Source organism: Falco biarmicus, chromosome Z (assembly GCF_023638135.1).
Source record: "Falco biarmicus isolate bFalBia1 chromosome Z, bFalBia1.pri, whole genome shotgun sequence".
In the NCBI taxonomy this organism is placed as follows: domain Eukaryota; kingdom Metazoa; phylum Chordata; class Aves; order Falconiformes; family Falconidae; genus Falco; species Falco biarmicus.
In genome coordinates, this window is record NC_079311.1 from 49,464,023 (window position 1) to 49,490,790 (window position 26,768).

General features: G+C 40.1%; 1 protein-coding gene across 1 annotated transcript in view; it reads right to left on the reverse strand.

Annotated features, from left to right (window-relative positions):
* The window catches only part of ADAMTSL1 (ADAMTS like 1), a 191,095-nt gene that overhangs the window by 114,344 nt on the left and 49,983 nt on the right, over nt 1-26,768 (reverse strand). The window contains exons 5-7 of the mRNA XM_056325134.1: nt 18,289-18,415; nt 12,277-12,351; nt 9,120-9,277 (exon numbers count right to left, since the gene is read on the reverse strand). Coding sequence (XP_056181109.1) covers nt 9,120-9,277; nt 12,277-12,351; nt 18,289-18,415 — 360 coding nt within the window. The remainder of the gene's footprint in view (nt 1-9,119; nt 9,278-12,276; nt 12,352-18,288; nt 18,416-26,768) is intronic.

Here is a 26,768-nt window from a genome sequence, read left to right on the forward strand (position 1 = left end):
GAAATAGATAGGCTTGGGGAATTTATACATGATACCAGAAAAAAAGTTGCAGAAAAAGAAAAGGAAAAATTATAGAGAACAATTTGTCAGAGGAATAGACAATAACATGTCTAAGAAAGTGTCTTTATTGCCTAAAATTAAAACCTGACAGTAGATTTCAGATCAGCAGTATTTTAAAGTATGTAAGATTAACAGTAACACATCTCCAGATCCAAGCAGCATCCACCCAGTAGTTTCAGATCATGTACTCTTTGAAAAGCACAGGAATGCAAATTATGTATGATCACATTTAGCTTATTTCCTTGAACAAGCTGCCTTTCCTGACCTTTCCTGACCACAGGAAAATAGATAGAAAATTTTAACAACATTTTTTAGAAGGGGCTTCATGAGTAATGCATGAAACTGCAAATCAGTAATCTCTACCTCTGTTATGAGGTCAGTAGATAGAATGAAAATGAAGAACAGAACTCAAAGACAGGTCCCTGCAATGGGTGATACTTCCCAAACATTGTGGTCTGCTTTGCCAAAGATTCACAAGCGACACTGATAAAGGTAGTTTAGATACCACTTTTCTTTTAGGTCTCGCTCCAAAGGTCCCAGGCAAAGTTCACATGAGTTAAGAAGATCCTTCCATGGACTGATGACTAGGTAACAGAGAACAGTCCTATACCCTGTTCTTGCAATGGATGAAGGACCAGTGGAATCCCTCAGGGTTGTGTGCCAGGGCATGAGTTGTTAGCTACACACCCACTGATGAAAGCGTAAAGGGTCAACTACAAGCTGACCAAGTTTGCTAATGAAAAAACTTATGAATCATAGCTAAACTGAAACTGTCTGTAAAAGCAGTTGGAGCTTTGGCAGACTAAATTCAGGTTCAGTAAAACAGAAATAATGCCTATGAGGGAAAACAATTATATACCCTAATTATACAGGAAAATGTCCTCCACATTAACTAGTGCTATTCAGAATGGTAGTAGGGTTGTTACGGGTATAGAATCATAGAATCACTTAGACTGGAAAAGACCTTTAAGGTCATCAAGTCCAACCATTAACCTAGCACTACCAAGTCCACCACTAAACCATGTCCTGAGGCACCTCATCTATGCACTTTTTAAACACTTGCAGGGATGGTGATTGCACTGTCTCCCTGGGCAGCCTGTTCCAATGTTTGATCACCCTTTTGGTGAAGAATTTTTTCCTAACATCCAATTTAAACCTCCCCTGGTGTAACTTTTCCTCTTGTCCTGGTGATATTTATATGGGAGAAGAGACCCACCCCACCTGTGTACAGCCTCTTTGCAGGTAGTTGTAGAGGACATTAAGGTCCTGCCTCAGCACCCTTCTCCTCAGGCTAAACAAACCCAGTTCTCTCAGCTGCTCCTTGTAAGATTTGTGCTCCAAACTGTCCACAAGCTTCTTTGTCCTTCTCTGGACACACTCCATCACCTCAATGTCCCTCTTGAAGTGAAGGGCCCAAAACTGAACAGAGCATTCAAACTGCAGCCTCACCAGTGCCAAGTACGAGGAGACAATCGCTGCCCTGGTTTTGCTGGCCATGTTACTTCCGATACAAGCTGGGATGCTATTTAGCCTTCTTGGCCACCTGGGCACACTGCTGGCTCACTCTCAGCCGGCTGTGGACCAGCACCCCCAGGCCCTTTCCCACCAGGCCCTTTCCAGCCGCTCTGCCCCAGCCTGTAGCGCCGTGTGGGGCTGCTGTGACCCAAGGGCAGGACCTGGCACTGAGCCCTGTTGAACCTCACAGGAATGGCCTCGGCCCATCGGTCCAGCCTGCCCAGGTCCCTCTGCACAGCCTGCCTGCCCTCCAGCAGGTCAACACTCCCCTTGGTGGGACACCACTTGGTGTCATCTGCAAACTTACTGAGGGTGTACTCAATCCCCTCATCCAGATCACTGACGAAGACATTAAACAGGACTGGCCCCAATACTGAGCCCTAGTGAGCACCATCTGTGACCAGTTGCCAGCTGGATGTCATACCATTCACCACCGTCTTTGGACTAGGCTGTCCAGCCAGCTTTTAACCCAGCATAGAGCACACCCATCCCAGCCATGAGGGGCCAGTTTCTCCAGGAGAATGCTGTGGGAGAAAGTATCAAAGGCTTTACTAAAGTCTAGGTGGACAATATCCACAGCCTTTCCCTCATCCACCGGGCAGGTCATCTTGTCTTAGAGGGAGATCAGGTTCATTGGGCAGGACCTGCCTTTCATAAACCCATGCTGGCTCAGTCTCATCCCCTGATTGTCCTCACACGTGCTCTATGATGGTGCTCAGGGTTATTGGCTCCGTAACCTTACCCAACACCGAGGACAGGCTGACAGGCCCGTCATTTCCCAGATCTTTCCTGCCCTTCCTGTAGATGGGTGTCACACTGGCTAACTTCCAGTCTTCTGGAACCTACCTGGTTAGCCAGGACTGTTGATAACTGATGGACAGTGGCTGGGCCAGCTCCTCCACCGGCTCCCTCACTAACCCTCAGGTGGATCCCATCCAGGGTGGATCCCATCCAGCACCATAGAGTCCAAGTGGAGCTGCAGGTCACTAACCATTTCCTCTGGGACTATGGGAACTTCGTTCTGCTCCTCGTCCCCACCTTCCAGCTCAGGGGCTGAGTACGCTGAGGGTAACTGGCCTTACTATTAAAGGCTGAGGTGAAGAAAACAGCAAGTACTTCAGCCTTTTCTTCATCCTTTGTGGCAATGTTCCCTTCCCCACATCCAATAAAGGATGCAGATCACCTTTGACCCTCCTTCTTTTTCTAATGTATGTGTAAGAACATTTTTTGTTATCTTTTACAGCAGTGGCCAGCCTGAGTTCTATCTGGGCTTTCACCTTTCCATTTACCTGAATAGCCTCGTGACATCCTTATAGTCCTGAGTTGCCTGCCCCTTCTTCCCAAGGGGGGAAACTTTATTTTTCCCCCCAAGTTCCAGCCAAAGCCCTTTGTTTAGCCAGGCTGGTCTTCTTCCCCACCAGTTCATCTTTCGGCACATAGCAATGGCCCACTCCTGCACCTTTAAGACTTCCTTCTTGAAGAACGTCCAGCCTTTGTGGACCCCTTGGTCTTTCAGGTGTGTCTCCCAAGGGACTCTGTTGACAAGGCTCCTAAACAGGCCAAAGCTGACCCTCTGGAACTCCAAGGTTGCAGTTCTGCTCATCTCCCTCCTTGCTTCTTCGGGAACTGAAAACTCTATCATGTCATGATCGCTATGCCCAAGATGTCCTCTGACCAACATATCACCCACCGGTCCTCCTCTGTTTGTAAAGAGCAGGTCCAGGGTTCCTCTGAAAATATCAGCTCAGTGTGCAGCAGCAGTTAAAATGATTAACAGAATTATTATAGAGAGGGAGGAAAAAGGGGAGAACATTACACAAAATAAATACATTTGTGTCCTGATCATTATGTGTAGTTGATTCTTTCTCAACATATGTATTTACATATCATATAATTAATAGATTTATATTAAATACATATTAAATACTTTAAATGCATTTTATTAAATGACACATAGGAAATGGATATTTTCAAAATACATTTAAATATTAGTCAGAACTAAAATATTTATGTATATTATAAAAATTATGAATATATAACCACAATGGAACCAGAAAAGGGACAGAGAAGGCAAATAAGGATAACCCTTATCTGGATCATCTTTCATAGACATAAAGATTAAATAAAGGAGGACCCTAGGAAAGAGGCAAATTATGATGATGGAGATCTCAAATATAGAAGTAATGAAGAAAAGGGGTAAATGGTAGTAATGATTTCATGTTTCTCAGAGTGGGAAAACCAGAAAGAATCAGTGAAAATATTGCACCAAGGGTTTAAAAATAAGACTAATTCCTTATTTTATACACTGCATAGTTCATTGTGGAACTCCTTCCATGAGCTAAATTTTTTCAGAAAGGCAAATATAACACAAAAAGGCCTATAGAAATTCTTGAAGACTGGTTCCTTTGAGACGTTAGACACAATAGTACAGATGCAACATGAGGGTCAAGAAAGAGGGTCTGCAAGCAGTGGATAGCTTTTATCACTTTCCTGTACTCTCTCTTTTAGTACCTGAAACTAGTTCCTCTCTGAAACAGAAACCTGAGTGAAGCAGACTTTTTGCTTGACCTAGTATGGCAGCTCCAATGTACTTATGGATGAAATACACTAGTTCAGAGAATGACCATGTTCTAAGAACTATTAATAGAAATAATTTGTATTGAACATTAAAAAAACCCTGTAGATATGAAATAGAATCTGTATGTTTTCAAGAAGACTGCTACATCGCTTTCCATCAATTTTACCACATCTGCCAAAATAGGAGGAAAAGGGTAGAATTCTTCTGAACTTGTCCCAAGATCTACTCAAGATAAATAATTATGAAGTGTCTTTTCAAACTTGTCATTACTTGTAAGCTTGACCTAGAAATTATTACAATTGTGGGTTTTTTTGGAGATCAGGTGTGATTTTTAGGACTATTGCTAAAAAAAAAAAGTATTGATTGCCAACATAAGTTAATAAAAGCTAGTGACACAGATCATGTTACAGACACACCTCCAGGTAGGTCCAATCTGCACTCTACAGTCATGACCTCAGGAAGACGTATTTCTGAAGAGGTAGCATTGTTTTATGATAAAGGAACTGTATTCCAATGGTCTCTTCTAGATTAAGCAAAGTGTTTCAGCCATTTGACCTTGATAACACAAAACTTGTCTCAGTCACAATGAAACCTTAACTCTTATTATTTCTGTGCACTCAGCCTTGATTCTAGCTCATCTATTCCCAGGAGCACCATCCTAACCCTGATTTGCCAGTGCTTCCAAGACTAGATCCTTCACCACTTCCTGCCTGACCTGCACAGTTCTCCAAAATATGAGGCAAAACCTCCTCTGGAAACTTGCTAGCATCAGAACTAAATTACACAGAAGACCCTTACTGTCATCACCCCAAATCCTTGTATGGTAATGTCTCTAAAATTCAACAATAAGCTAGCCATGAACAGTAGGTCCTTGCTGCTAGAGCAGATTTGCAACTTTTGGCCTCTTCCCTAAAGCGAGTATTAAAGTAATTTCTTATTTCATTCCACATGGTAAATCACTGAACGCTCCTGTTCAAAAGTGATTATTTAATCCAGCCCTGGCCCTAGCCTGACAAGGCCCATCAACCACTCTGCCAGCTGGCTGCCTGTACCTGCATTCTCTCCTGCATGTCCTTGCAAGTCCCAGGAAGCTTAGGCTAAGCCCCAGCCTTATTTTCTTTTCTTAACCTGGACTCTAATCAAATGCATTTCTCTCACCAGAAGTTTCTGCCACTGCTAGATCACAACTGAGATAAGAATTGTCTGGCTAGCTCCAGTGACCTGTGTAACTTAGCATTCAGTTTTGAACTCTCTTATGACTTCTTGGACAATTGGTGACCAAAATCCTGATCTCAGCAGTAACTCTGCTCAAGGTAACCCAGACTGCACCATTTCAAAATTAGCCAGCAGCACCCCAGACACCAGCACAAAACAAAACAAAACAAAAGAGCCAGACAGTTTCTTCTGGCAGCATCCCTTAACCAAAGCTTGTCAGCCCTAGCATTAGAAAAGACAACATCAACACAAATCTGTTCCTAATCCAAGAACCTCTAACAGCCTCCAGACAAACATTTATCTGATACAGCCCTGCGCAACCCTGATGTAAAGCTGTTGGTCCACGCAGGTCCTGAAAACAAACCTTCATCTTGATACCAGGTATTGAAAACCAACATAAACCTGGTCTAGTCTATATCTAGGCCAACAGCTTTCTCCTCCAAACCATCCCCAAGCCTGGGCACACCCTTTGCTAGACCCTGTTTTAAACCCACTAGTCTTTTCTGCCTCACACCTCAGCCACAGGGCTAGGGCCCTAGGTATGTGAAAACCACAGCCTGTAAAACAAACCCTGAAATGCTGTGCTTTGCCGGCCTTAACACTTCCTTGGCAATTCCTACCGGCTGTTTCAGCGAGCCTGTAACTCAGGTTGTTCATATTTACAGGGCTGATTGCTTTGAATAGTCAACTGGTGGTTAGTGTCAGCATCACATTATCAGGTGCAGACCCCATCTGACAGTATTGATTCATCCCGCCCAAAGGAGTACAGGCGTATGACATGAATGGTCACTCCAAGTTTCTCCATTTCATGTCTGAAATGGACAGTATTCACAGAGGAAACTTAAGCACAGGCAGGTGAATATGTGATAAATATGTGACCTTGGCGATGCAGCAGATCAGTGGCAGCTCTGCCAATAAAAGGCAAGTCCCCCTGTGTGATGATACTGCTCTGTTCTCTGGATCACCATGTCAGCCAGAAAGATTTCCAAGTGAAACTGACCATCATTTCACCAGGATTTTATCAAATATGACATTTTTTCTTCTATTCATGTAAATCAGAATTTTGTATAAAAAAACATCAAAACAGGGAAATCCTCAGAATTTAGGAACAAAATTCAAGTGAAATTTAGGTTTGCTGACATCTTTTCCGGGGCTTCTGCCTTTCAAACATTAAAAGTTTACAGTGGAAATTTGTAATTCTCAAACTATCCGTATAAGAAATAAGAACATTAAAAACTTGAGTCCTTCTCTCATTTTGTGATAACTCCTTTATTTTTTTTAAAGAGCTGTTTTACTGAATTGTTTTTACCATGTACTTACCTTGTGAAAAGATTGCCAAGAGTTTAGCTCATGAGGAATGTACCACTATTACAAAGTCAAGAAACCTAGCAATTACACGATTCAGCTCCTACAGGAACAGCATGAGGTTTCTTCTTTCAAATTTAAAGCACTCTGTGTCACCTATAAAGAAACTTAAATGCCAACTCCCACATTGAGTTTCTATTTCTGAATTATATTCAGGTGTTTAACTTGACCTCTCTGAATAAGAGCATTCAAGGTCAACTGAAAAGGATTATAACAGTCATTCTGGAGACAATGATCCTAAAACTAGAGTTCTTCTACATCTACAAATTCATCTAGGTCTGTTTGTGTAAAAACTGCCTTGTCCCAGGAAAGTAAATCTTGACACCCGAAGAGGTCCCACTTTGTAAGGAAAACTTGCTAATACTACAGAGAAGCCTTTCAGCTGATTTTCTAAAGAAAAGTACTTCCCCTTCACAAACTGAAGGCAAAATAGTCATGGCTATACTAAGTATATAAGTATATAACTTATATACTTATATATATAAGTTGCTAAGTCTGACATAACTGAGAGTTTGTATGCATTTGGGTACTCCTGTATTAGCCTTACTTCTATGTACATTCCTATATCCGACAAAAACTAACAAATGAAATATCCAGAAGCTAAAATATTTTGTTAGAAAAATAATTAAATAGCATAGAATAATATCCTTGTTGCATGAAGTACCTTCTAAAGTACCTTCCATAGCTGTTTATTAAAAAAACTCAATGTGATTCAAATGCAAGAAATCTGTAAGTACCTTATCCAAAGCAAAATCTAATGCTAATCTTAGAAAAGATCCTACAACTCTGAACAGGGGTTTTGTTTGTGCATTTTTCTGTATCTACTTAAGACAGAGGATAAGTCAATAAATTAATACCTGCTGAGCATGCTAGTCTGATTTTCAAAAGGTGAAAACACACAGCAAAACTATTAAAACAGTTTAATCTCAACTCAGCAGTGTCTGTTCTGCCCATTCCTAGCCAGCTTGTACACTCATATTGGCCAGAGAGTCATCACACAAGTAGGGTACTGCCTTTGATTTAATTAGTGCTTCCTACTTTGCTTTGATAGAGAAGGAAATGCAAGCACAAGCAATAAAGGTATTTTCTCTGTCAAAAGGTAACAGTAGAAATACCAGGAACACAGTCCAACCCTCCTGTTACCGTTTCAGGGCCATTGGTCTACACTACCAGCTGTCCCCAACAGGTATGTGCTAACCAACCAAGATGCCTTAAATTCATAGACAGCACAAATAATGCAAAGTAAGCAATATTGCTTACATTGCACTAAGTTCATAATCTGGATATCATCTGTAACACAGGTAAAAGGCTTTTAGACATTTTGAATTGGCCAGGATCTGTTTAATTAAGGTATTTTCATTATGACCTTCAAAGAGAAAAGAACGTATTCTTCAGGTCAGGCTTCTCCTTGTGAACCAGTCCTGATAATTTCAGCTTGCCTTTTATGCTCCTAACATACCACGATGGGTAGGGGACAGTCTACAGGGCTCTGCTATCACCTGAGCTAACCATTCCAGTCCAACAAGCTCAACTTATTTCAACCCAATCACTTACTGCATTTTCCAATTCACTGTTCAAACTTCTAGCTGCCATCAGCTCTAGGTTAAAGCAAATGTCATCTGCCTCTGGGGTCCATGGGGTAAAATTTATATAGTCCTGGATATGATACAGGTTTTACAGTTTTACAGCTGAAATCCTTCAAGTTCCTTGGACCTACTGGAAAAGGATTTATTTCATTGTAATTCCCAAATGTTCATTTTTTTACGTGTGTTTTCCCACAGAATGTGTGCACTGCTTCCAGCAATGTGTTTTATATTACCTGGAAGAATAGAAATGCTCTAATGGGAGGAAACAATTTTATTCTTATTGCCAGTGCAACACAAAGCAGAACTTTGAAATGACACCATTTCCTAAGCAAAGTCATCCCATTTATTTTGGAGCTTGGGGACCTCATTCTCCCCTCTCTTACAGTCTTCAGTGCAATTACACTAGCATAAATGCCACAAATTATGGGCCAAAGATACAGACTTTCTTTTTGCTTGTCACAGAGAAAGCAAGCTGCATATTATTGATTTATATGTACCTCAGCTTTATACACAGAAAGCTGTCTGCTTTTTCTTGTAATAAGTTCATCTTTTCTCTTTAGGGCATACCTTGGGTATGCCTTTCTTGGCATAAACTCAGTCTCTTTCCTGAGGAGTGTCCAATGAGGCTTTCATCAGATATTAGCTATAAAGAATTTCATGTAGAGTTCAAAAGCGACCCTAGACTAAGCTTTGTGGTAAATGTATACTGGAAAATTAAGATCTAGAAAAGTCTTTAATTTTTCTAATGAAACCTGTCTTAATGTATGTTGCTTTAAGAGTCAATGATCAATGATCCTCACCTTGATAGTGAAGTCTGCAGTGAGAGGCCCAGATATTCTTAGTATCTCCTTGTCAGGAAACTTCTGGAAGTCGATGCTAGAATTGTCCACTAGGAAGGAGCCTGTGGAGCTGAGGCTGTTTTCACTCTTCACACCCTGGAGACTTTTGGTTTCTAAATCTGACAAATAGAAAAAAATTATCAGGAAACTAGAGCAACATGGCTTAAGGTAAAGGGAAGTGAGAGCAGAAAAAGAAAACCAAGACAAAGTAGTGGTGGTGCAGATTTGCCTCCTAAATTAGTGATAATCCAACTTTTTTGTTCTTTTCCAGAATTTATTCACATTCCCATGCTTTACTTTTCTTTTTCCTTCTTCTTTTGTTTTTTTTTTTGGCTTTGTTCAACCCTTAGATTTCTAGCTCTACATTCACCTCTTCACCCATAGGCCATGCCTTTACTCTCTTCCAAGACATCTTAATCCATTCCTTATCAGGTATATTTGCTGTCATTTAAGTCACTCTGAGTAAGTCATGGTTCTATGTGGAGCATAACTCAGATGTTCACCCATGAGTGCTGGCTTTATTAAGTCGCTGTTCCCTCTTTCAGTTCAAAGGTGGGTCATTAACCACATGTTGCTGTGATAGACAACTAACTGAAAGCAAGACATCCAGGAAAGAAAGATCAGTATGACAGCAATCCTGACTCCTCTCCAGAAGTAGTGTGATCCATCCCAGTGGAGCAGGAGGGGAAGGTGAGTACTGAACTCACCTGAGCTCTCCCTCCAGCTCTTTCTGCATTCACAGCTCCGAAAAAGTGGATTAATTCAGATACTCTTTGGTAGCAACAATTTCTTCTGATTGTTAAATCATGATAAAGATATTAAGTGATTTATTAAATGGAAATCAAGTCAGAAAGATCTGTTCCATCGAGCTAGCCTCCCCACCAACTCCAGATTATGCTTCACAGAACATTTACCAGTAAACTATTATTTCAAAGTGACAATGCCTTTCATCATGGATGGCAAGTCCATTGTAGTCCTTTCACATGTATTTGTGAAATTATGTACAAATCTTCTCCCACATAGAGAGGCATCTAAGGCAAAATCTGAATTATATGGGGACATACTAGTAATCTGTGATGGAATCGTATTTTCAAAGACAGTAAATGGGAGAAACATTTTTATTAGCATTTATTAAGTTGTTAATTGGGGGAAAAAGATAATTGCAGTAATTAGACTGCTTTTAGGGATGGGTCATGGGAATTAATTCATGAAGGAAGTTGCTGAGACAGTACACTAAGAATTTGCTCTGTATTAATGAATTCCTTGGTTTTCAGTGAGACTAGTTTCTTCCTTTGTGATTCGCTTGGCCATATATTTATTTCTAGACAAGGCTGCATGCATCAGGGATAAAGCTGGTTTTAAAACATATATATATAATCAGCCTCATGTTGATTTCTCCCACAACCAAAGTTCACAGGGCAAAATACTCCCTCCCCACCAAGTGATTGTAGATGATACATATATAAAATCCTTTGATGGGTGAACAGAAAGATTCATGGAGACATCTGAAACAAGAAATACATGTATTTGGACTTACTAATGTTTACACAGGGCAGTTAATCTCAATCTCAACCAGTGACTCAGGCAGACCTCACTGATTCAAATCTTTTTGTCCTGAAATGTGATATGGCCTAAGTGAAGACAGTTTTAGATCAATCTCTCTTGCTAAATTCTCATTTCTCTCTAAGCTATCTTATAGCTCAATTTCACTGGAAAAATAATACTAGTAGAAAAGTTTTCTACCTTGGGAGAGAACATCTATACTGGAAAAGAAGACAGCAGAGAAAGGAAGACTGCAAATCATTTACTGGGAAAATAATAAGAACCATACTGAAACAGCTCAGGAATATCCAAAGGGCCACTTAAAACTGAAGTACAGGCAGCATTTGAACTTTTAAGAAAAACATAATATATTTTTTCTTAGTTTATAACCTGTAATTTGCTGATAACACAGCTCTAAATCTAAAGAACCATTAAAAGGTTATGGCATGCCCACTGCTTTCTCGACACCAGCAGTGAGTACAGAACAGGGCTGATAAACCACCCCTTATTTTGCCACTCAGTGTAAGTTCTTTGGATGAAAGAAATCTAGAGAGTGGGAATGATTTTGTGTTTTACCTCCTTGCTGACACTAATGTTTGTATTTACACTGACAAACACAAAGGACTTTATCTGGTCTGTGCTACAGAAAAGTCCTATTTTCTTTTGGAAAAGGAGAAATGGAGCCCTACTTATCTTACAATAATTTGTGCTTCTGAGAGGTTATGCAGTATAGTTTGTGGTTTTTCTGACAGTAAATCCCATTCACCAACTCTACTGTTCATTTGCTGCTGATGAAAAAAGGAGCAGCTTGTGAGCAGCTACTACATTGCAAGGTAAGACAGGGGTATGCAAGGAATTTCTACTCACAGAATAAATGGATTTACCTTCAGCTTTCCCAGAGTATTCTCAAACCCTGAGATTCTTCTCCCAGCAAAGAAAAGGGATATACAGCTGCTGGGATACATAGCTTCCTGTCAGATGGAGCAGGGAAGTGTTATAGCCACCAAGTCACAGGCTAACAGCACTCAGTGGTCTTAACTCTTCGGAGCAATATGACTACTAAGGACCATGGTTTGACTTATGCAAGCGGTTTCTGATCTTTAGACTGTGATTCTGTATGTGTGTGCATGTGTGGATGTGTGTGTGTGCATCTACAGGAGTGAGAGAGATTATCATATCTGAAACATGTTAAAGTCATCAGCAGTTTGATGGCAAAGCTCAGCTGTAGGGAAGCTTATACTTTAGTGTCCTCAACATTTCTTCACTCAGTGGTATATATTTTATAATTTTTAAATAAAAGCACTTGGCACCAAGTGAGTCTACCACAGGATAAGCAAGCAGAAATGACTGAAAAATTATGGAGGGGCAAAGGATTCTGCAATGTTGGTCAGGTTTTGCTCTGAAAAGTATGTACCACTGATGTAATTGAGTCTGAGGAGAGCTTCTGAGGGCAGGACTCATCCCTGTGTTGAAATCAGTGATCTTAGAGAGGAAAACCAGAGACCACAGTGTAAACAGAGCACTGCGGGTTAACAAGGCTTTCTTAAACAAATGTAGACTAACTTATTCTACTTACATAAATGATCGGGTCCTTTCAGCACAAGGCGAATTTGCCTGCTTCCATAGGGAATAGCAACCACTGTATCATCCACTGCAGGAAGGCAAAAATAGGTGGAGTAAATGAGCAAAGAAATTCCCATCTGTTTTCAAATAAGCAGCAAAACAGGTGTTTACAAGGCAGTCAGAAGGCAAGATTTCAGACCAGTGAAACAGCCCTATAAATTATGAGAGAACATTCAAAATCTGAAAAAAGAAATTATTAAATGTGGCAAGAATCTTCTACTTAGAAGAACCCAAACCTGATGATATTCTTTATTCTCAACTCCTTCACAACCATTTCTGGATTTCAAGAATACCTAATAGCTTTCTGTTTCACCACAACTCCACTTAAATCTCTTCCAAGTATTTTGAATTGCTGTTTGTGGTGAAGTAGAGAAGCATAAACCTATTCAGATGTTTCACCAGAACAACCCTTTCCTTCACGTGATTCTTTCCCAGTTGAATTCTACAGCTTCTCCACAACCCTGCCCATGCTAGTGATGATCTCCCACTGCCTTCAGGCATGCCTTCGCTTTCACACCTTCTATTTTAATGACTAGGAGTGCTGTAATTCTGCTTCCCTTTCAACACCACTAACAGAAAGCTCCTGGAAAAACAGAAGCCTATTCAGCTGTCATGTAAACAGGTCTTAGAGCAGGATCTTGAACCAATGAAGCCCTTGGGAGCTTTGCCAAGTGGATTTAAACTGAGGTGTAACTTAGCATGTAGGTCAAATCCTGCTGTGAAAGTTAGTTAGGTCAGCATTTCTAAAGGGGCAGCAACCTCATGTCCTAAAGGAAGACAGGGAGGCAAGGTGTGAAATGATGCTAAAAAATGCTCCCAGTTCTCTGCCTGGGTCGTGGAGTGGGTGCCCAGAGAACAGTGACCTGGGCTAACCAGCATGCCTAGGTTTTCCATTCACCTTCCCCTGTCCCTTCTGTCTCTTTTTATGACTACAAGTTGGGGAAAAAAGTATGCATTCCTAACAGGATGTTTTTTTGGGGAAGTACTAGACAAGACAGGAATGAAGCCCCTTTCACTATATGTTCATTAGAGCTGCTCACATCTGTGTCGTGTAATGCCTGCTAGCAAGAACTATAGCTCTGCTCTCAAAGTAATGTGTTGCTTTGCCAGGTAGGGCTAACTCAGCCAATAAAAGCATATTATCTTTCATCCAAGCATGAGCTAGGGCCTTAAAGTTCCTGACTAGACCTAACTGGGGAAACTGTTCCAGCCTAGCTAAATCAGGATTCTCAGTTAACGGCAAAATAGTTATTAATGTTGTTGTTTTATGTCAAAAAGTGAAGAGGCAACAGGAAGGGGGAAAACTACACGAAACAATGACTTTTTTTAAACAAGACATTTATTAATCCAAACCTATAATATCTCAAAAATGTGAACTAGAACCCTTTTAAATTTTAAATTCAGTCATACACCATAGGAATTTCTGACACTTATATTGGAGAGCTTTATGGGATTCATACTTTTGTGGCCTCTTAATATTGCAGAAGTGAGGTGCCAAATGTAGGCAATCTCATAAAACTGTCACAAGAGCCGTGTGAAGATAAAGCCTGTTCATGTGCCCAGATTCCTCTGAACCTTATCTTCATTTTCAAAATCTGACTGGTTATGTTTCCTCAACCTATCCAGAATTTTCAGTCTCCTAAGACTTCTGTAACACTGGGGTTAAAGTCTATTCAACACACATTCTGTTCATATACGTCTCTGATACCACATTAATTAGCAATGATTGACGTTTTTCATTTCTATCAGAATTAAAATTTTCTATTTGAAAAGACAAATATTCAAGTCTTACAAAATTAATTGAATATTGATATTCTAATGCTGATTTTATTGGTATCATTCTGGTGCTCATATTCAAGATACCCAATTGGGATAAATACATTTTATTCATTTTGGGGAACAAAGTCCATGAGTTTGACATACAATTTTGCTGTATATATATCACTCTTATTGGAGTGAGTCAGGGAAAACAGTAACTTCAATTTTTAAAAAAATATTAATCATATTTTTACAAGTCTTATTTAAAGATAGTCCCATGTCATTATTATATTTGACCATCTCTCAGCTATGAGCTCTGGGCTAGAGTTAACAACTCACTGATACATCAGAGAAAAATCAGACAGTTTAAAGATCATGCAAGCTTACATATCATATAATCTTAGCATGTCTTTTCTGCCCCAAGGTATTGCTAGGACTGTATTTCACCTGATCTTGTTGCTCTCCATTTGAAATCCTAGCACACTTTACGTGAACTGCAAAGCTCTGGGGGATTTATGCTTATCACAGTGCTTCCTGCTCTCACAAAGCAGAAGCAGTAGGGATTGAAGAATAATTTCCTGAGGTTAAAAGTGATAAGAAGGAAACATTTCCTGTGAAGAGACATGTGGAAGTAAGCATAGCAGTATTTAGTCACAGCTCACTACAACAATAAGCAGAGAGGCAGATTGCGGAGCAGCCACGTAGAGCACTCTGAAGGGGCACAAAGGATGTTAATGTGCAGGTAGTTTCCTCCAGAGAAGATGCATAGGGAAGCAAGGGAGAGTCCCAGGTAACTGGGAGGACAGTGGCCCAGGGATGTGAAGAAAGTGCAAGGATTTAGGAAAAGGTTATGTATTAGTTACATACCTCAGGTTCCTGTGAGAGATCAGTTTCTTCTGGTTTTGGATTTTGAATTTGGATTTTGTCCAAATGGTCTAACTGTCAGTTCTCATGATGAAAAATTGAGTTGTTTCTATTTCCCCATTATTAATGATGTTCAATGGAAATCTGGAACTGTAACTATTTTTGACAACCATGGCAAAAGTAATCAGATAAATATCTATTCTGCCTCAGCACAGCAATTTCTACATTTCTCTTTTAAAATTAATCTACTTCACTAGTAGATGTCAATCCTCTTTTACAGAAATACTACCTTCACAAAAGGTGATCAGCAGAATTCATCCACCAATTATGGGATGAACTTTTTAGCTCCTTGGTGAATTCAAAGAAGCCTGATTACATTTAGCTTATCTCCACAGGAAGATACATACACCCTTTCCAGAAAGAGGTATTATAAAAAAAAGTATCACTTTCTGCAGACTTAGAAAGATTAAACCACCCAAGCATAGGACTTGGAGAAAAGGATATTTCTGAAATGAACAAAGCTTTTTGTGGCTTTATTTTTTTTTTTTTTTAATAAGTAGAAACAAGATCATAGACATAGACACAGGGCTTTCTTTTTCGTAAAAATGTTGGAGAGAATTCGATGTCACATTGCCTCCTGCCCTGCTATGCTTCTGTTTCCGAGACCACTGGGAGATCTGTACTAGCCTTATAAATACTGAAGAAGCTGTTCCTGTAGGAAGTGCTGTTTAAAAGCTCTATGAATTTCTTCTAGTACTGTCCTCCTATTCCTCTGCATGATACAAACAGCATGGAGAATGGAACTGGATATGACCACCAAGAGAAAATGAATTCAGGATGATTAGCTCAAAACTGGGTCTGGGGTGTTCTGAGATACAAACAACTTCTGAAACTAATTGGACAGCACTGGAATAAAGGTCACTGTACAGTTTCCTTACAAAATTGAATGCTGTGCTCTGTTAGGCAAACAAAAATTCTACATGACCCCACAGTACACCTCTGCTGATATTTGGTCACTCCTGCACGTGCCCCTTCTGATTTTTTTCACGTCACAAGTCAGTCTGGCTTACATAGGCTTTTCATGCCTTGTTCATACCACAGACAAAATAGGCACAATTCTTGAGAAATGAGGATTATTTTATAGAGATAATTTGGAATTAAGCTATTGACTAGCCAAATGTAATCCAGTCATTCTACCAAACAAATCAGTCCCTGATCCCAGATATACTTATGTAGATGTGTTTACAGTGACAAACAAGCAAGAAGCTGACACAAAGTGCGAAAGTGACAGGTATTCAAACAGTGCGAGGAGGATAAATGCAAAAACCAAACAGCAGATTTTTAAAAGCTTTCCAACATTTGAAATCTTGAATTTTTGCAGCATGTACATAAACCATTTGGAAGCAAACCTCAAAAAGAATTCATCATATTAATTCACATATGTGAAGGAGATCCATAAGTGTGCCTTTGCAATTGTGAAAAGCTGATTTAAAGGAGCACTTAGTTTTAATATATTCAAAACTCATACTGTGTTGCATAACAACATGTATGTCTACAGCAGGGGAGAGAATAATGCTACGTGGTTTATGGAGTGCATGCAAAATCATTCAGTTCTGTATAACAATTACTTGCATGCAAATGCACCTGAACAATCCATTCTATGACATATTTTTCACATTTGTCTCACTCTAAGACTGTGCTCTCTGCCATCTGTTCTACCTCTATAGCATTCTTTATACTTAATAGCAAATCATTGTGAGTAGGGATGCTATTTTATAAACATTTTAGTTTATAAACTGTGCATAATATATTAGTGCCTTTATCCCAGTAGAAAATAGAGGAGCATCTTTTTTACCACAAAGCAACTGAAAAACAATGAATTATTCCTACAGGAAAAGACATTTGCCAAAAAAAAATATAAAAAAATACTATCATGTCTCAAGCAGCCTGGAGATTCCTGAATCTGTTCATGCACATTGCACAATGAGGTGAAATTCCATTCCTTAATCTTTGTGAATTATTTCCTTTGCCCTCTAATGTGTAGTTCTGCCTCAGCAATGGAACCTTTATAAGGATTATTCCTTTCCTTCCTTCATACAAAATAGTTATTTCTTCCTTTCTTTCTTTTTCTTTCTTTCATTAATTTTCTTTCTTTCTCCCTTCCTTCCTCTTCCTTCCTTCCTTCCTTCTTTCTTTCCTTCCTTCCCTTTTTTATTCTCCTACTGTCTCCCTCTCAGTTAGCAAACCCAGACCCAGATGTGCACTGTGCTAACTGCTGCTCTGTGTGCTGTGCTCTGTACCCAAGCAGTTATTCTCTGACAGTGAGAGTTTTTGTACAAAGCATCTCTCTCTGTTCTGCACAGAAACTGGATGTTACCTATACTGGAATCCACAAGTGTACACACACGGTCTTCAGCAGGTGTTGCACTGCTTTTTGATTCTTTTGGGTCATGTGCTATTGAGCACTAGAAAAAGTACTCCAGAATGGTAGACCTGCTCTGATTAAACTCTAGTGCCACTGAGTAGGGCTGGGGCAGGTTAGCAGGCCAGCACACATGATTCCTTAGGTGTGCCTACACAGGCATGAAAATGCACCTTCCTTTTTACCCTTCCTTCAAACTGACCAGACATGCCCTATCTCCTGTCCCAAAACTTTTATAGCACCATCTATATGGCTCCATCTGTAACCCTGCCTGGGCTTCAGGGTAAGCTAACCCTGCCACTGGGGCACTCTGAAGCTGCTTTACTACTCTGAGTTAAAGCTGACTCAGTGTGCAGGAAGGCCCATGTCTGTTCATACCCATCCATGCAGGCACCTCCTGATGACAGGCACCTCAGCCCACCCTAGGACTGAGTCACCATGCTCAGCAGTTGGCCGACATGCTATGAATGTAGGTCTGGGAGGGAGCACTGGTAGGTCTGGGAGGGAGCGCTGTGCCAGGCTGGCACCACCATCTCCCCAGGGTTCCCCTCTGTCACAGAGCAGCATAACCCGCTTTGTTCAGAGCGGCATGGACTGAGTCCGGTGCCTAGCCAGCTAATACGGCCAGAGCAGTGTGGGTAGAGCCAGCTCTTTCTGTTCTCCCACTCCTCCCAAGTAATTACCTGTCTGAGATGGGGAATGTACTGGTGACACCTTTTCACAGTCCTCTGTCCAAACCCGCAGCTAGAGCTGTACTCAGAGCAAGCCTGATTCAATCCAAGAGGGAAGAAACTGTAGGGACAACGAGACTGACCATGATCACCCAGCTGCCCGAGAAAGAGTAGGGTGCAATCTAGCTTGCAAGAAATGTGTGTTTCACTAAGAGGGGAAGATGGCGCTTTAACAGAAGGGACAGCTTACATTTATTTGCTGAGAGCTGGGATTTATACTGGCCTCGAACCAACCGGCAGGTGGACCCATCGCCATTGCAGACCCCACAGTTATCTTCCTTGACAGTGCTTCCCAGCTGGCGGTCACAGCCAACGATCTGGCGAGAAAGAAAGATGTGCAGTTCAACATGAGCACCTACTGACTGCTCGATCCATCTCTGCAACTAATTACTGCCAAAGTTCTCTCTCAGCATCTCTGGAGGGCCATAAAGTACCTTAGCAATGAAAGAGGCTGAGCAAATCTGGCTGGGAGTTTGAACTGAATTCAGATGTGAGATAGTGAGCGGGTTAGTACTCAATGGCTTTTGCAGTCCAGAGAAAGGAAAGAGTATTGTCGGAGATTGTTTTTTTAGGGGATTGTGAACATTTCTTGGTCAGAGTCCTATCAGGAATTTCACTTCTTAGAGTTTAACAAAGAAAAATAACTGAAATAGGTAAGAAGACAGATAGGAAACAGACAGATAGATGAAAGTAAAGAGCAGCAGAGATAAATAGCAACATGGCTGAGATGTCAGTGAAATTTTACCTGCTATGCAGTTGGGAAAAACATGTGGTTTTACTTATGTTTGACAATAATCTCATTCCACACTATCAATGCCTGTGTTCAGACATTGTTAAAGATCTGATAAAGAAGGAGGGAATGGTTAAAACAAAAGAACTGAGAGTCAGAAATGCAATTACCTGCTCTGAAACTGGCTTTATGCTTATGTGCTCAAGATTTTAGAACTTGAATAGATAAACCAGAAAAAAGTTCTCACTTTGCAAAAAAGCTACAGTTCTCTGGAGAATCAAACAGAAATTTGTAATTAAATATATTTAGAATTAATTAAATGGAATATAAATTTATTTAGCACAGTACTAATGTAGGCCTTTTGTTTGAACTTTGAATTCTGCATTCAAGTTATGAATTTAGCACATAAATAATTGGAATCCAAGAAATTAAGCAAGTCCATACAGTGGTATAATTATCTTTACACATACTAGAAAATGAAAGGCCTTCTAGCATTCTGGCATGCAAAGGAAGCAATGAAAAATATTTGTGTATAAATTCTACTTCTAAAGAGTTCGTGCTATGACTCTTAGCCAAACAGAGAGTATATATAAACACAGGTAATTATAAATAAAATGTTTATTTCAGCTTTAAACTTTCCTCCATCTTTGACTTGCAGTTAATTCAGAGAGCTGGGTCCTAGAAACTGGTAAAGGCAAATAGTGCACTTAGCATCCAGGCTCATAAAAGTGCCTGTGTAACTTGCCCTCATACATTCAGAATAATATTCTTTATCTGTGCAAATCTACTTGTGCAGAATTGAAGAACTCTGTTAGGGTGAGATGTAATTCTGGGTTTGACACTTCCTTTTCGCTTGCCTGTGAAAATGCAGGCTTAGATTAATAAACAGTATTTACTTTTAGTAATTCAATTCCCCTTTTTGACATTATTTTACTAGTGGCAGAATAGCAGTTTCCTTGATTATCTGTGATATTGATGGCATAATTAATTTAATTTCAATCATTATAGGTTTAGATTCAGACTTGATGAAAGCTATCATCAAATGTCTTTGACTTTACTCATTTCTGCTGGGTCAGAACTCGATCAATCTCCTATTCTTCTACAGTATATTATGACATCTCCAGGGGTATTAATGAGGGCTAATGGAGTAACAGGCATGCATAAATTATACTCTTCCCTGAAAACCTTGTCATACCAAGATTGCAAGGGACATTTTATCACATTAGAAACACCCTGACAAATAATGGTTAGATAGCTGAAGCAAAGTTAAGATTATCTTGTCTGTGGCTACTCCATACAGAACATCCAAGTATAGATATCTAAATTCTATGAGTGCCACAATGTAAGATTTAGGTCTGTTTTTTTCTGAATAAAAACACCCTTACAGAAGCTGAACCACCTTTGATATACACAGACTGGTTTACTTTTGCTTTCATGGATGTCTCTATATAGACAAGATAAAAAAAAATCACTTTCATGATCTGAACACTGTATGACATAATGCCTACAAATCAGACACATTTCCATCAAGTGAATTACAGCTTACTAGTACCCACAGTGAGCATGGTCCTGCTGAGGAACCCAGATATCAAAGAAAAGGTCAGAATTCCCTTTCATATCTGCTCATATCATATATTTTATATTCACTCAATGGTTCAGTCTAAAGTGATATCCAAACCTGTATGCCTTCACATATTTCAAGAAGAATATGTGAACTGCCTGGATGTAAAAAGGGCTGGATCTTAAATCCAGGTATGAGGCAACCAATTTCAATATTATCTTTTACTGCTTCAAAGCCTTTTTAATTTTATGAATCATCAGCTCACATGTTGCCATGGCCTGTACTCTGATTAAAGTTAATTTCTAAACTGAGCAATTTGGAGCTGGGTTGCAACTTGTAGAGGAAACCACCAGGAAAACCTCAGGTGTGAAAGGAAGTTATATTAAGGTTCGCTGCTCTTTTGAGTGGGACAGCCATTGTCACTGTATAGCACAAAAATAATTACTTTGGTGGAATACTGTATTTTGAATGGAAGTATGGCAAAATGGAGACCTCTTGTGAACACCAAAACTTACCTGGTATTTACAAAATGTATTTTAATCTTCCTGTACTTAGTAGTTTTTCAGATAGTTTTATGCTCTTAGAAATTTTGAATAAATTAAATAAATTTCCTATTTTTCCCCAGGTTTCTGCAGAGCTTTTTGCTTTACTCTGTTAGATTATCAGTCTTAATAGATATCCAGAGCTCTGGGCTCTGGGAATAAGTATGAAATTTTCATTAAAACCCCTTATGAGTGAATGTTCCCAAGTTCACTGTCTTTCTCTTTTTTTTTTCCTCCCATTTCTACCTAAGGAAATCCTTCTTCCATGTTTTGGAGGTAATTACATTTAGTAAAAAGGTTGGTAGTGTTTGCAGTGGAGTCACTGAAGCCTTAAAATGAAAAAGACTACTCCATATCTCTTATATTAGTTTTTAGTAGCTCTTACACAAAAACATTATATAGGCTGGACTGTTACGAAAGCAAACTTCAGACAAGGAAATACTAAAGTGCTCCTGAAAAAATACATACTTCATGACAATAATAACTTTTGCCTCTATAAGCAGAAGAAACATAGGTTTGGCTGAGCCAAGGTGAGAATATGTAATTATTTTCACTCTCCATCAAGGCTGCAGAGAGCTGACTGTTAAAGATGAAGGTATGGGTGAAAATAAGACCATTCCTCCAGAAATCTGTACAGAGTTAGCAAGGAACAGGAAGGTAGAATTGCTTCCTTCAGCATCCACCCATAACATGAACAAAACAGAGAGGTTTTGGAATAACTCTTCTCAAGGATGCCAAAGATGCAATACACTAGGAGAGACCCAGCTATCAGGACAAGCAGATTGACTTGGGCTGCAGAGCTATGAAATTCTGTCAAGACACTGACCTATGGGCACACTCATCTGACTAGGGTTGTTTGAGGATTCACCATGAAAATAAGCACCTTGGTAGACACTGCTTGGTCATCTTGGTAGGCACAGCAGTGAATAGGGACATTGTACCTCTTAATCTACAGCTCAGAATAATGGTTTGGTGGACAAAGTTCAAAACAAAATACCGACATTTTTGAATCAGAGGTCTGGGGAATATTTCGCTCTCTGAAAAGCTTTGAAATGTCAACTCCTCATCCTGGTTTGAAACTACAAACAATGTCAAAATTCTGAAGTTTCTGTGGGATGGAAACTTCCTTTTCCAATGCATTCTAGCCCTGATCTTAATCTATCCTGGGGGGTTTAGGGAGATGAAGTCTTTTTGAGTCCATAAAGAGCTGGGAAGGAAGCCCCCACCAGGAATGAAAATGGATTACTGCATCAAGTTGTGCCTGGAAATGTTCTGAAGTAAGCAGTTCTCATACTCATTTCTATTACAAGTTAAGCTTTCTCCCCTTAAAGAGTGTAATGAGGCACAGACTTTCCACCCTGAAATCTTTCTAGTTTCAAATTGCTGAAGTGCGGTCAGAGGCTTGAACTGCAGATTGTTACCACACCAAATGTCAAAGGCAGCTCCATTAAGTTGCCTGACAATCTAATCCAAACCCCGTTAAAATCAAGAAAATGCACTTACAAGTTCAATAGGTTTTGGATGAAGCTGTTGCGTATTTCTAAAGGTGTTCCTATGAAACTCATTGCTATTGTGGTTAAATGCCCTTACTGAAGCAAAGGCAAATCATGCAGAGCTATCACAGGCCAGTACCAACTCCCTGCCCAGTTCTTTACCACCTCTGAAGTGAGCTGATTTTTGTATTCTCTTTATGCATTTAGCATAAAAAAGTTAGCAACAAAAAGCCAGAATAATAACAGCTAATCCCTAGTTGGCCGAGCCTGTACTGTTTTCTGGCATAAGATACCATGGTTCTGCTCAGAAGTAAAGATTCCATATTACAATTTAGGCTGACGTCCCATACTTCATGCTGAGTTTGATTCTCCACACCCCCCCCCCCCCCCCCCCCCCCTTTTACTCTGCTGACAGCAAGTGAGTTGGCAAAACTGAAAAACAGGGATATTCCTGACTCTGAGATACGTTTGCAAAATAATTTTTACAGGACACTGCAAGAAAAAAGATGGTCATCAAATTAGCAGAATAACTTCTCATGTATCATTTAAAGGCATCAGGCTGAATGTCCCACAACAGGAGTTGGAACTAACTCGCTGAGTGCGTGCATGAATGTTATGTGTGTATGTGTTCCCCTTGTAGACTTGAACTTTGGCTCAGTTTAGCAGATTTTTCCAGAAATAAAACTGGACCAGCAATGACAGGTTCTGCTTTAGCCCTGCTAGCCTGGAAATGCCCTGAAGTAAGAAGTTTTCATAATAATTTCTATTCAGTATTAAGAAACTCTGGGCAGGAAATAATGTAATAAAGCAAGCTTGCAAATCTAGCCAATTATAAATAAATCTCTGTTTTTCAAAGGGCATGTCTGCAGTTCAAACACAAGAAGTTCTGAGAATCCGAAAGAAACAAAGTTGCCCTTCACATGGATATTAATGTGGGGCTCAATCTGGGACTTGTGTTGATTGTCACCGCTCAGCTGAAAGAAGTTTTGGATCAGAGTCAGTGTTTCAAGTGGGTCCAAAATCCTGTTTTACAATCAGGATGAAGAGCTTTTGTACTCCTTAAATTATTGTGGAGAGAACAAGCTCCAGGCTGTACAGCGAACTGGAATCAGACTGGTGTCTCTGATACAGGGACTCGCTACTCTGCCAAAGTGGTATCTGCCCTTCAGTTCACTGACACCTTGTGATGACAGTTCGCAGCCTCAGCACTTTTCTGGCACAGCCTGCCAACATCACCCTGTGACAGGCAGTCTTGTGCAGCACCAAGCACTAGGCACAATCCTCCCCTGTCCCAAGGAATTTAGGTGCAAGCACACCACAATCAGCAACTGTAAATGAAGACTGTAAGATGATTTTCACAATGGCAAAGCAATTTGTGCTGGTAACCGTAGGCTCAGAGACATGTGCAATCAATGTGTTTGATTGGCATCTGAGCCAAAGACAACTTGCAACTGTTCAGACAGTGTAAGCAAACTTTAGCCACTGATCAGTAGTGAAATTGTTAAATGTAACCACTGGAGTGACTGAGATCTGCCTTGCAACACACTAAGCACGTGGCTGACCAGCTCAGTGATTTGTTGCTGCTGCCTGATCAGCCACTGATCTACTGGAACCAATTTGCAGATCCTGCTGGGTATCTGCCCCATCAGTCTGGCATTCCCAGCTAGCCAGGGTTCTCCGCTATTACTATTTTTAAACCCACAACAAGACCCTCATGGAGCCTCACGTGACCAGCACAGCAGCCACAATACCTTGAGAATCAGTGGTTCAGCCAAAGCTCTAGAAACAAACAGCAAACACCCAGCAGCAGAAGGAACTCAAGAGAAATTCCTATTTCTCATGTTTCCCTCAGGGAAAAGAATAAATGTAACCTTATTCTGAAACTTCCCTTGATTTAAAAAGAAGCAATTAAATCAATTTTAAAGATACAACTTCTAAATGAAGATTTATAGAGTCATTAAAATCTTGCATGTGGGAAAAGACAACTCCTACCCCTATATGCAAATTTCATTAGAAGGAATCTCCCTACATAAAAAAAGATTAATTTTTTCAGGTTCAGTTGTACATAACAAGCCCATTTATTGGGCCAACACAGGAGAGCCCACAGATGTGGAAACGAAGCCATATCTAGTTCTTTCTCTGATGATAGAAAAATCCAAATACTGCTATTCTGTAAGGAGCAAATTTAGACAGAATTAAGTTCCAAGAGTTTATAAACAGATGACAAGGTGAAGAAAAGAGGCTTTTGTAATTGTCCGTATTCACTTATCCATTTAATTTTTACTTTTATTTGGTTTTGGCCAGATTTGGGTTCACGTGTCCATATTCTGCCAGAGTAAGGATGACTTTCTGCTTTATTCTTGCGTGCTTGTGCTCTTATTGATGGAGTAGAACAAAAAACCCTAACTTTTTTTGTCAGAGCTCTATAGCAGGTTGTTATTAAAATGCTTCATTTTCTCCAGATGAATTGCATATATTGTCTGGATAGATAGCTTGCTTAGCATTTCCAGGGGAAAGAATTGCCATGTTCTGTGGAAAATGAAAATACTACAACAAAAGATTGCAAAGGCTATTGTAAGTCAAAACTCATAAAGGCAGCTCTCCTTCAGCTTCATTAGAACAATGTGCTTGAGAAACCAAAAGTAAATTCAACAAAGTTTGCCCTCTGGACCCTTTCTTTTCTCCTAGGCTATGAAACACTAAACTGTAAAAGCATTTAATTGGTACTTGTGACACATTACATTTGACTGTGATCCTTTGTCAGCTCTGGTGACTTCATGACATCAGACCTCTCTTCTGTTGGGTGTAAAAGATTCCTTCTCTCAGACAGGCTTCTTTTGATGACAGGAGCAAGTCCTCTGTCAGTGGGGATCCAGCTGCAGTGCTTTGGTACTAACAGCACCAGCACAGACTTTCTGGTGCTTCAGGCAGTTGCACCATCTGTGCCATCAAGGAACAGACTTCACCAATGGTTCAACCACTTGAGAGATACAGCTTGTCCCCAAGCCACTGCTGAATGGGCTTAGTCTATATGGTATTCCAACCTGCTGCTCAGTGTGTAAAAGGGTGCATGCAGGCTCTGTGAGAAGGCACTTGAAATGACAGAGGAAACTAGCTAAAGTGCCTGCAACCCTTCTGTCCTGGATCTTCACGGTAGCTGGAAGTCTGGCCACAGACTTCAGTGAGAATCACACATCTGTTTTGATGGGGACTGTCAAAATTGCCCAGCCAGTGTGGAAATCTTGCCATCTTCATATAGTGCTAAACCCTCTGTGCCACTCTACACACCTCAGGTTTTTAGGTGTGCTAAGAAAATACGACACAGATGACTTCCTGGTAACTCTAACAGACCTCTTGGGAGTCTCCAAGCAGCTCTTTTGAATTTGTTAAGGTCGTAAATTACAGCATGCTTCCCCCCCAGCAAAGAGATGTTCTCTGTGTTCTGCTGGTCAAATACATACCCACAGCAGACAGCAGACATTTTGTCTGCTTGCGAGTAACAGCAGGTACTGCTTCTGCTGAAAGACTAGAACAAAGTACCTTTGCAGTGGTGCTGATCTCTATTGTACCATAAAGTGGAAAGCTGATAGCTCAGGGCAGGGGAGTGCAGTTCTAATAATGCAAATGCAGATTCTTTCACACAGTAAACATACCCCCATTTCCATTTCCTTGCCACTCTCTGACATGAAAATGTTGTTACCTGGCATGATTACAGCAAATTAAGCATTTGGCTGTTACACTTATGACTCATTAGGTTATCCACCCCACTCCTTTCTGTGTGCTGGAAAGATGTCATGCTGGGGGAAAAGCTACTTCACCTCAGAACAATGATACTCATCAATAAGGAAACAAACCTAAGATTGTTATCCATAGAATATGAGACAGATGAGGACAGAGAGCACTAGACAAAAGTTCAAACAGCAGTTCAGCTGTTCAGTGGACCCAGTTCAAAAGCACCTGACCACCAGAAATAAAGAATCCAGTACTTTCTGAAATGTTATCTCCAAAGAAAGCATCTAGATTTGAATGCACTCCACAAAAAGATGGAGTGTATTGAATTTTGAGCTTAATTTTGAGCATTTAGACCCAGAAGCTTGATGCAGATATCAGAAACTGAAAAGGAATTATAATCGTAACACCAAAAGTCTGGGCTAAATTGCAAGACAACTTAGAACTGATCCTGTTGTAATACCTTCTACATACTTGAGGAAAAATAAGCATCATCTTGCCTAGATAATACAGTCATTATTACACCTTTTGCATTTTTCTTCTGGTGATTTATAGCCAGAAAATATAAAAAAATAAAATATATCTACAAACAGGAGCCAGAAATAGCTATAACTA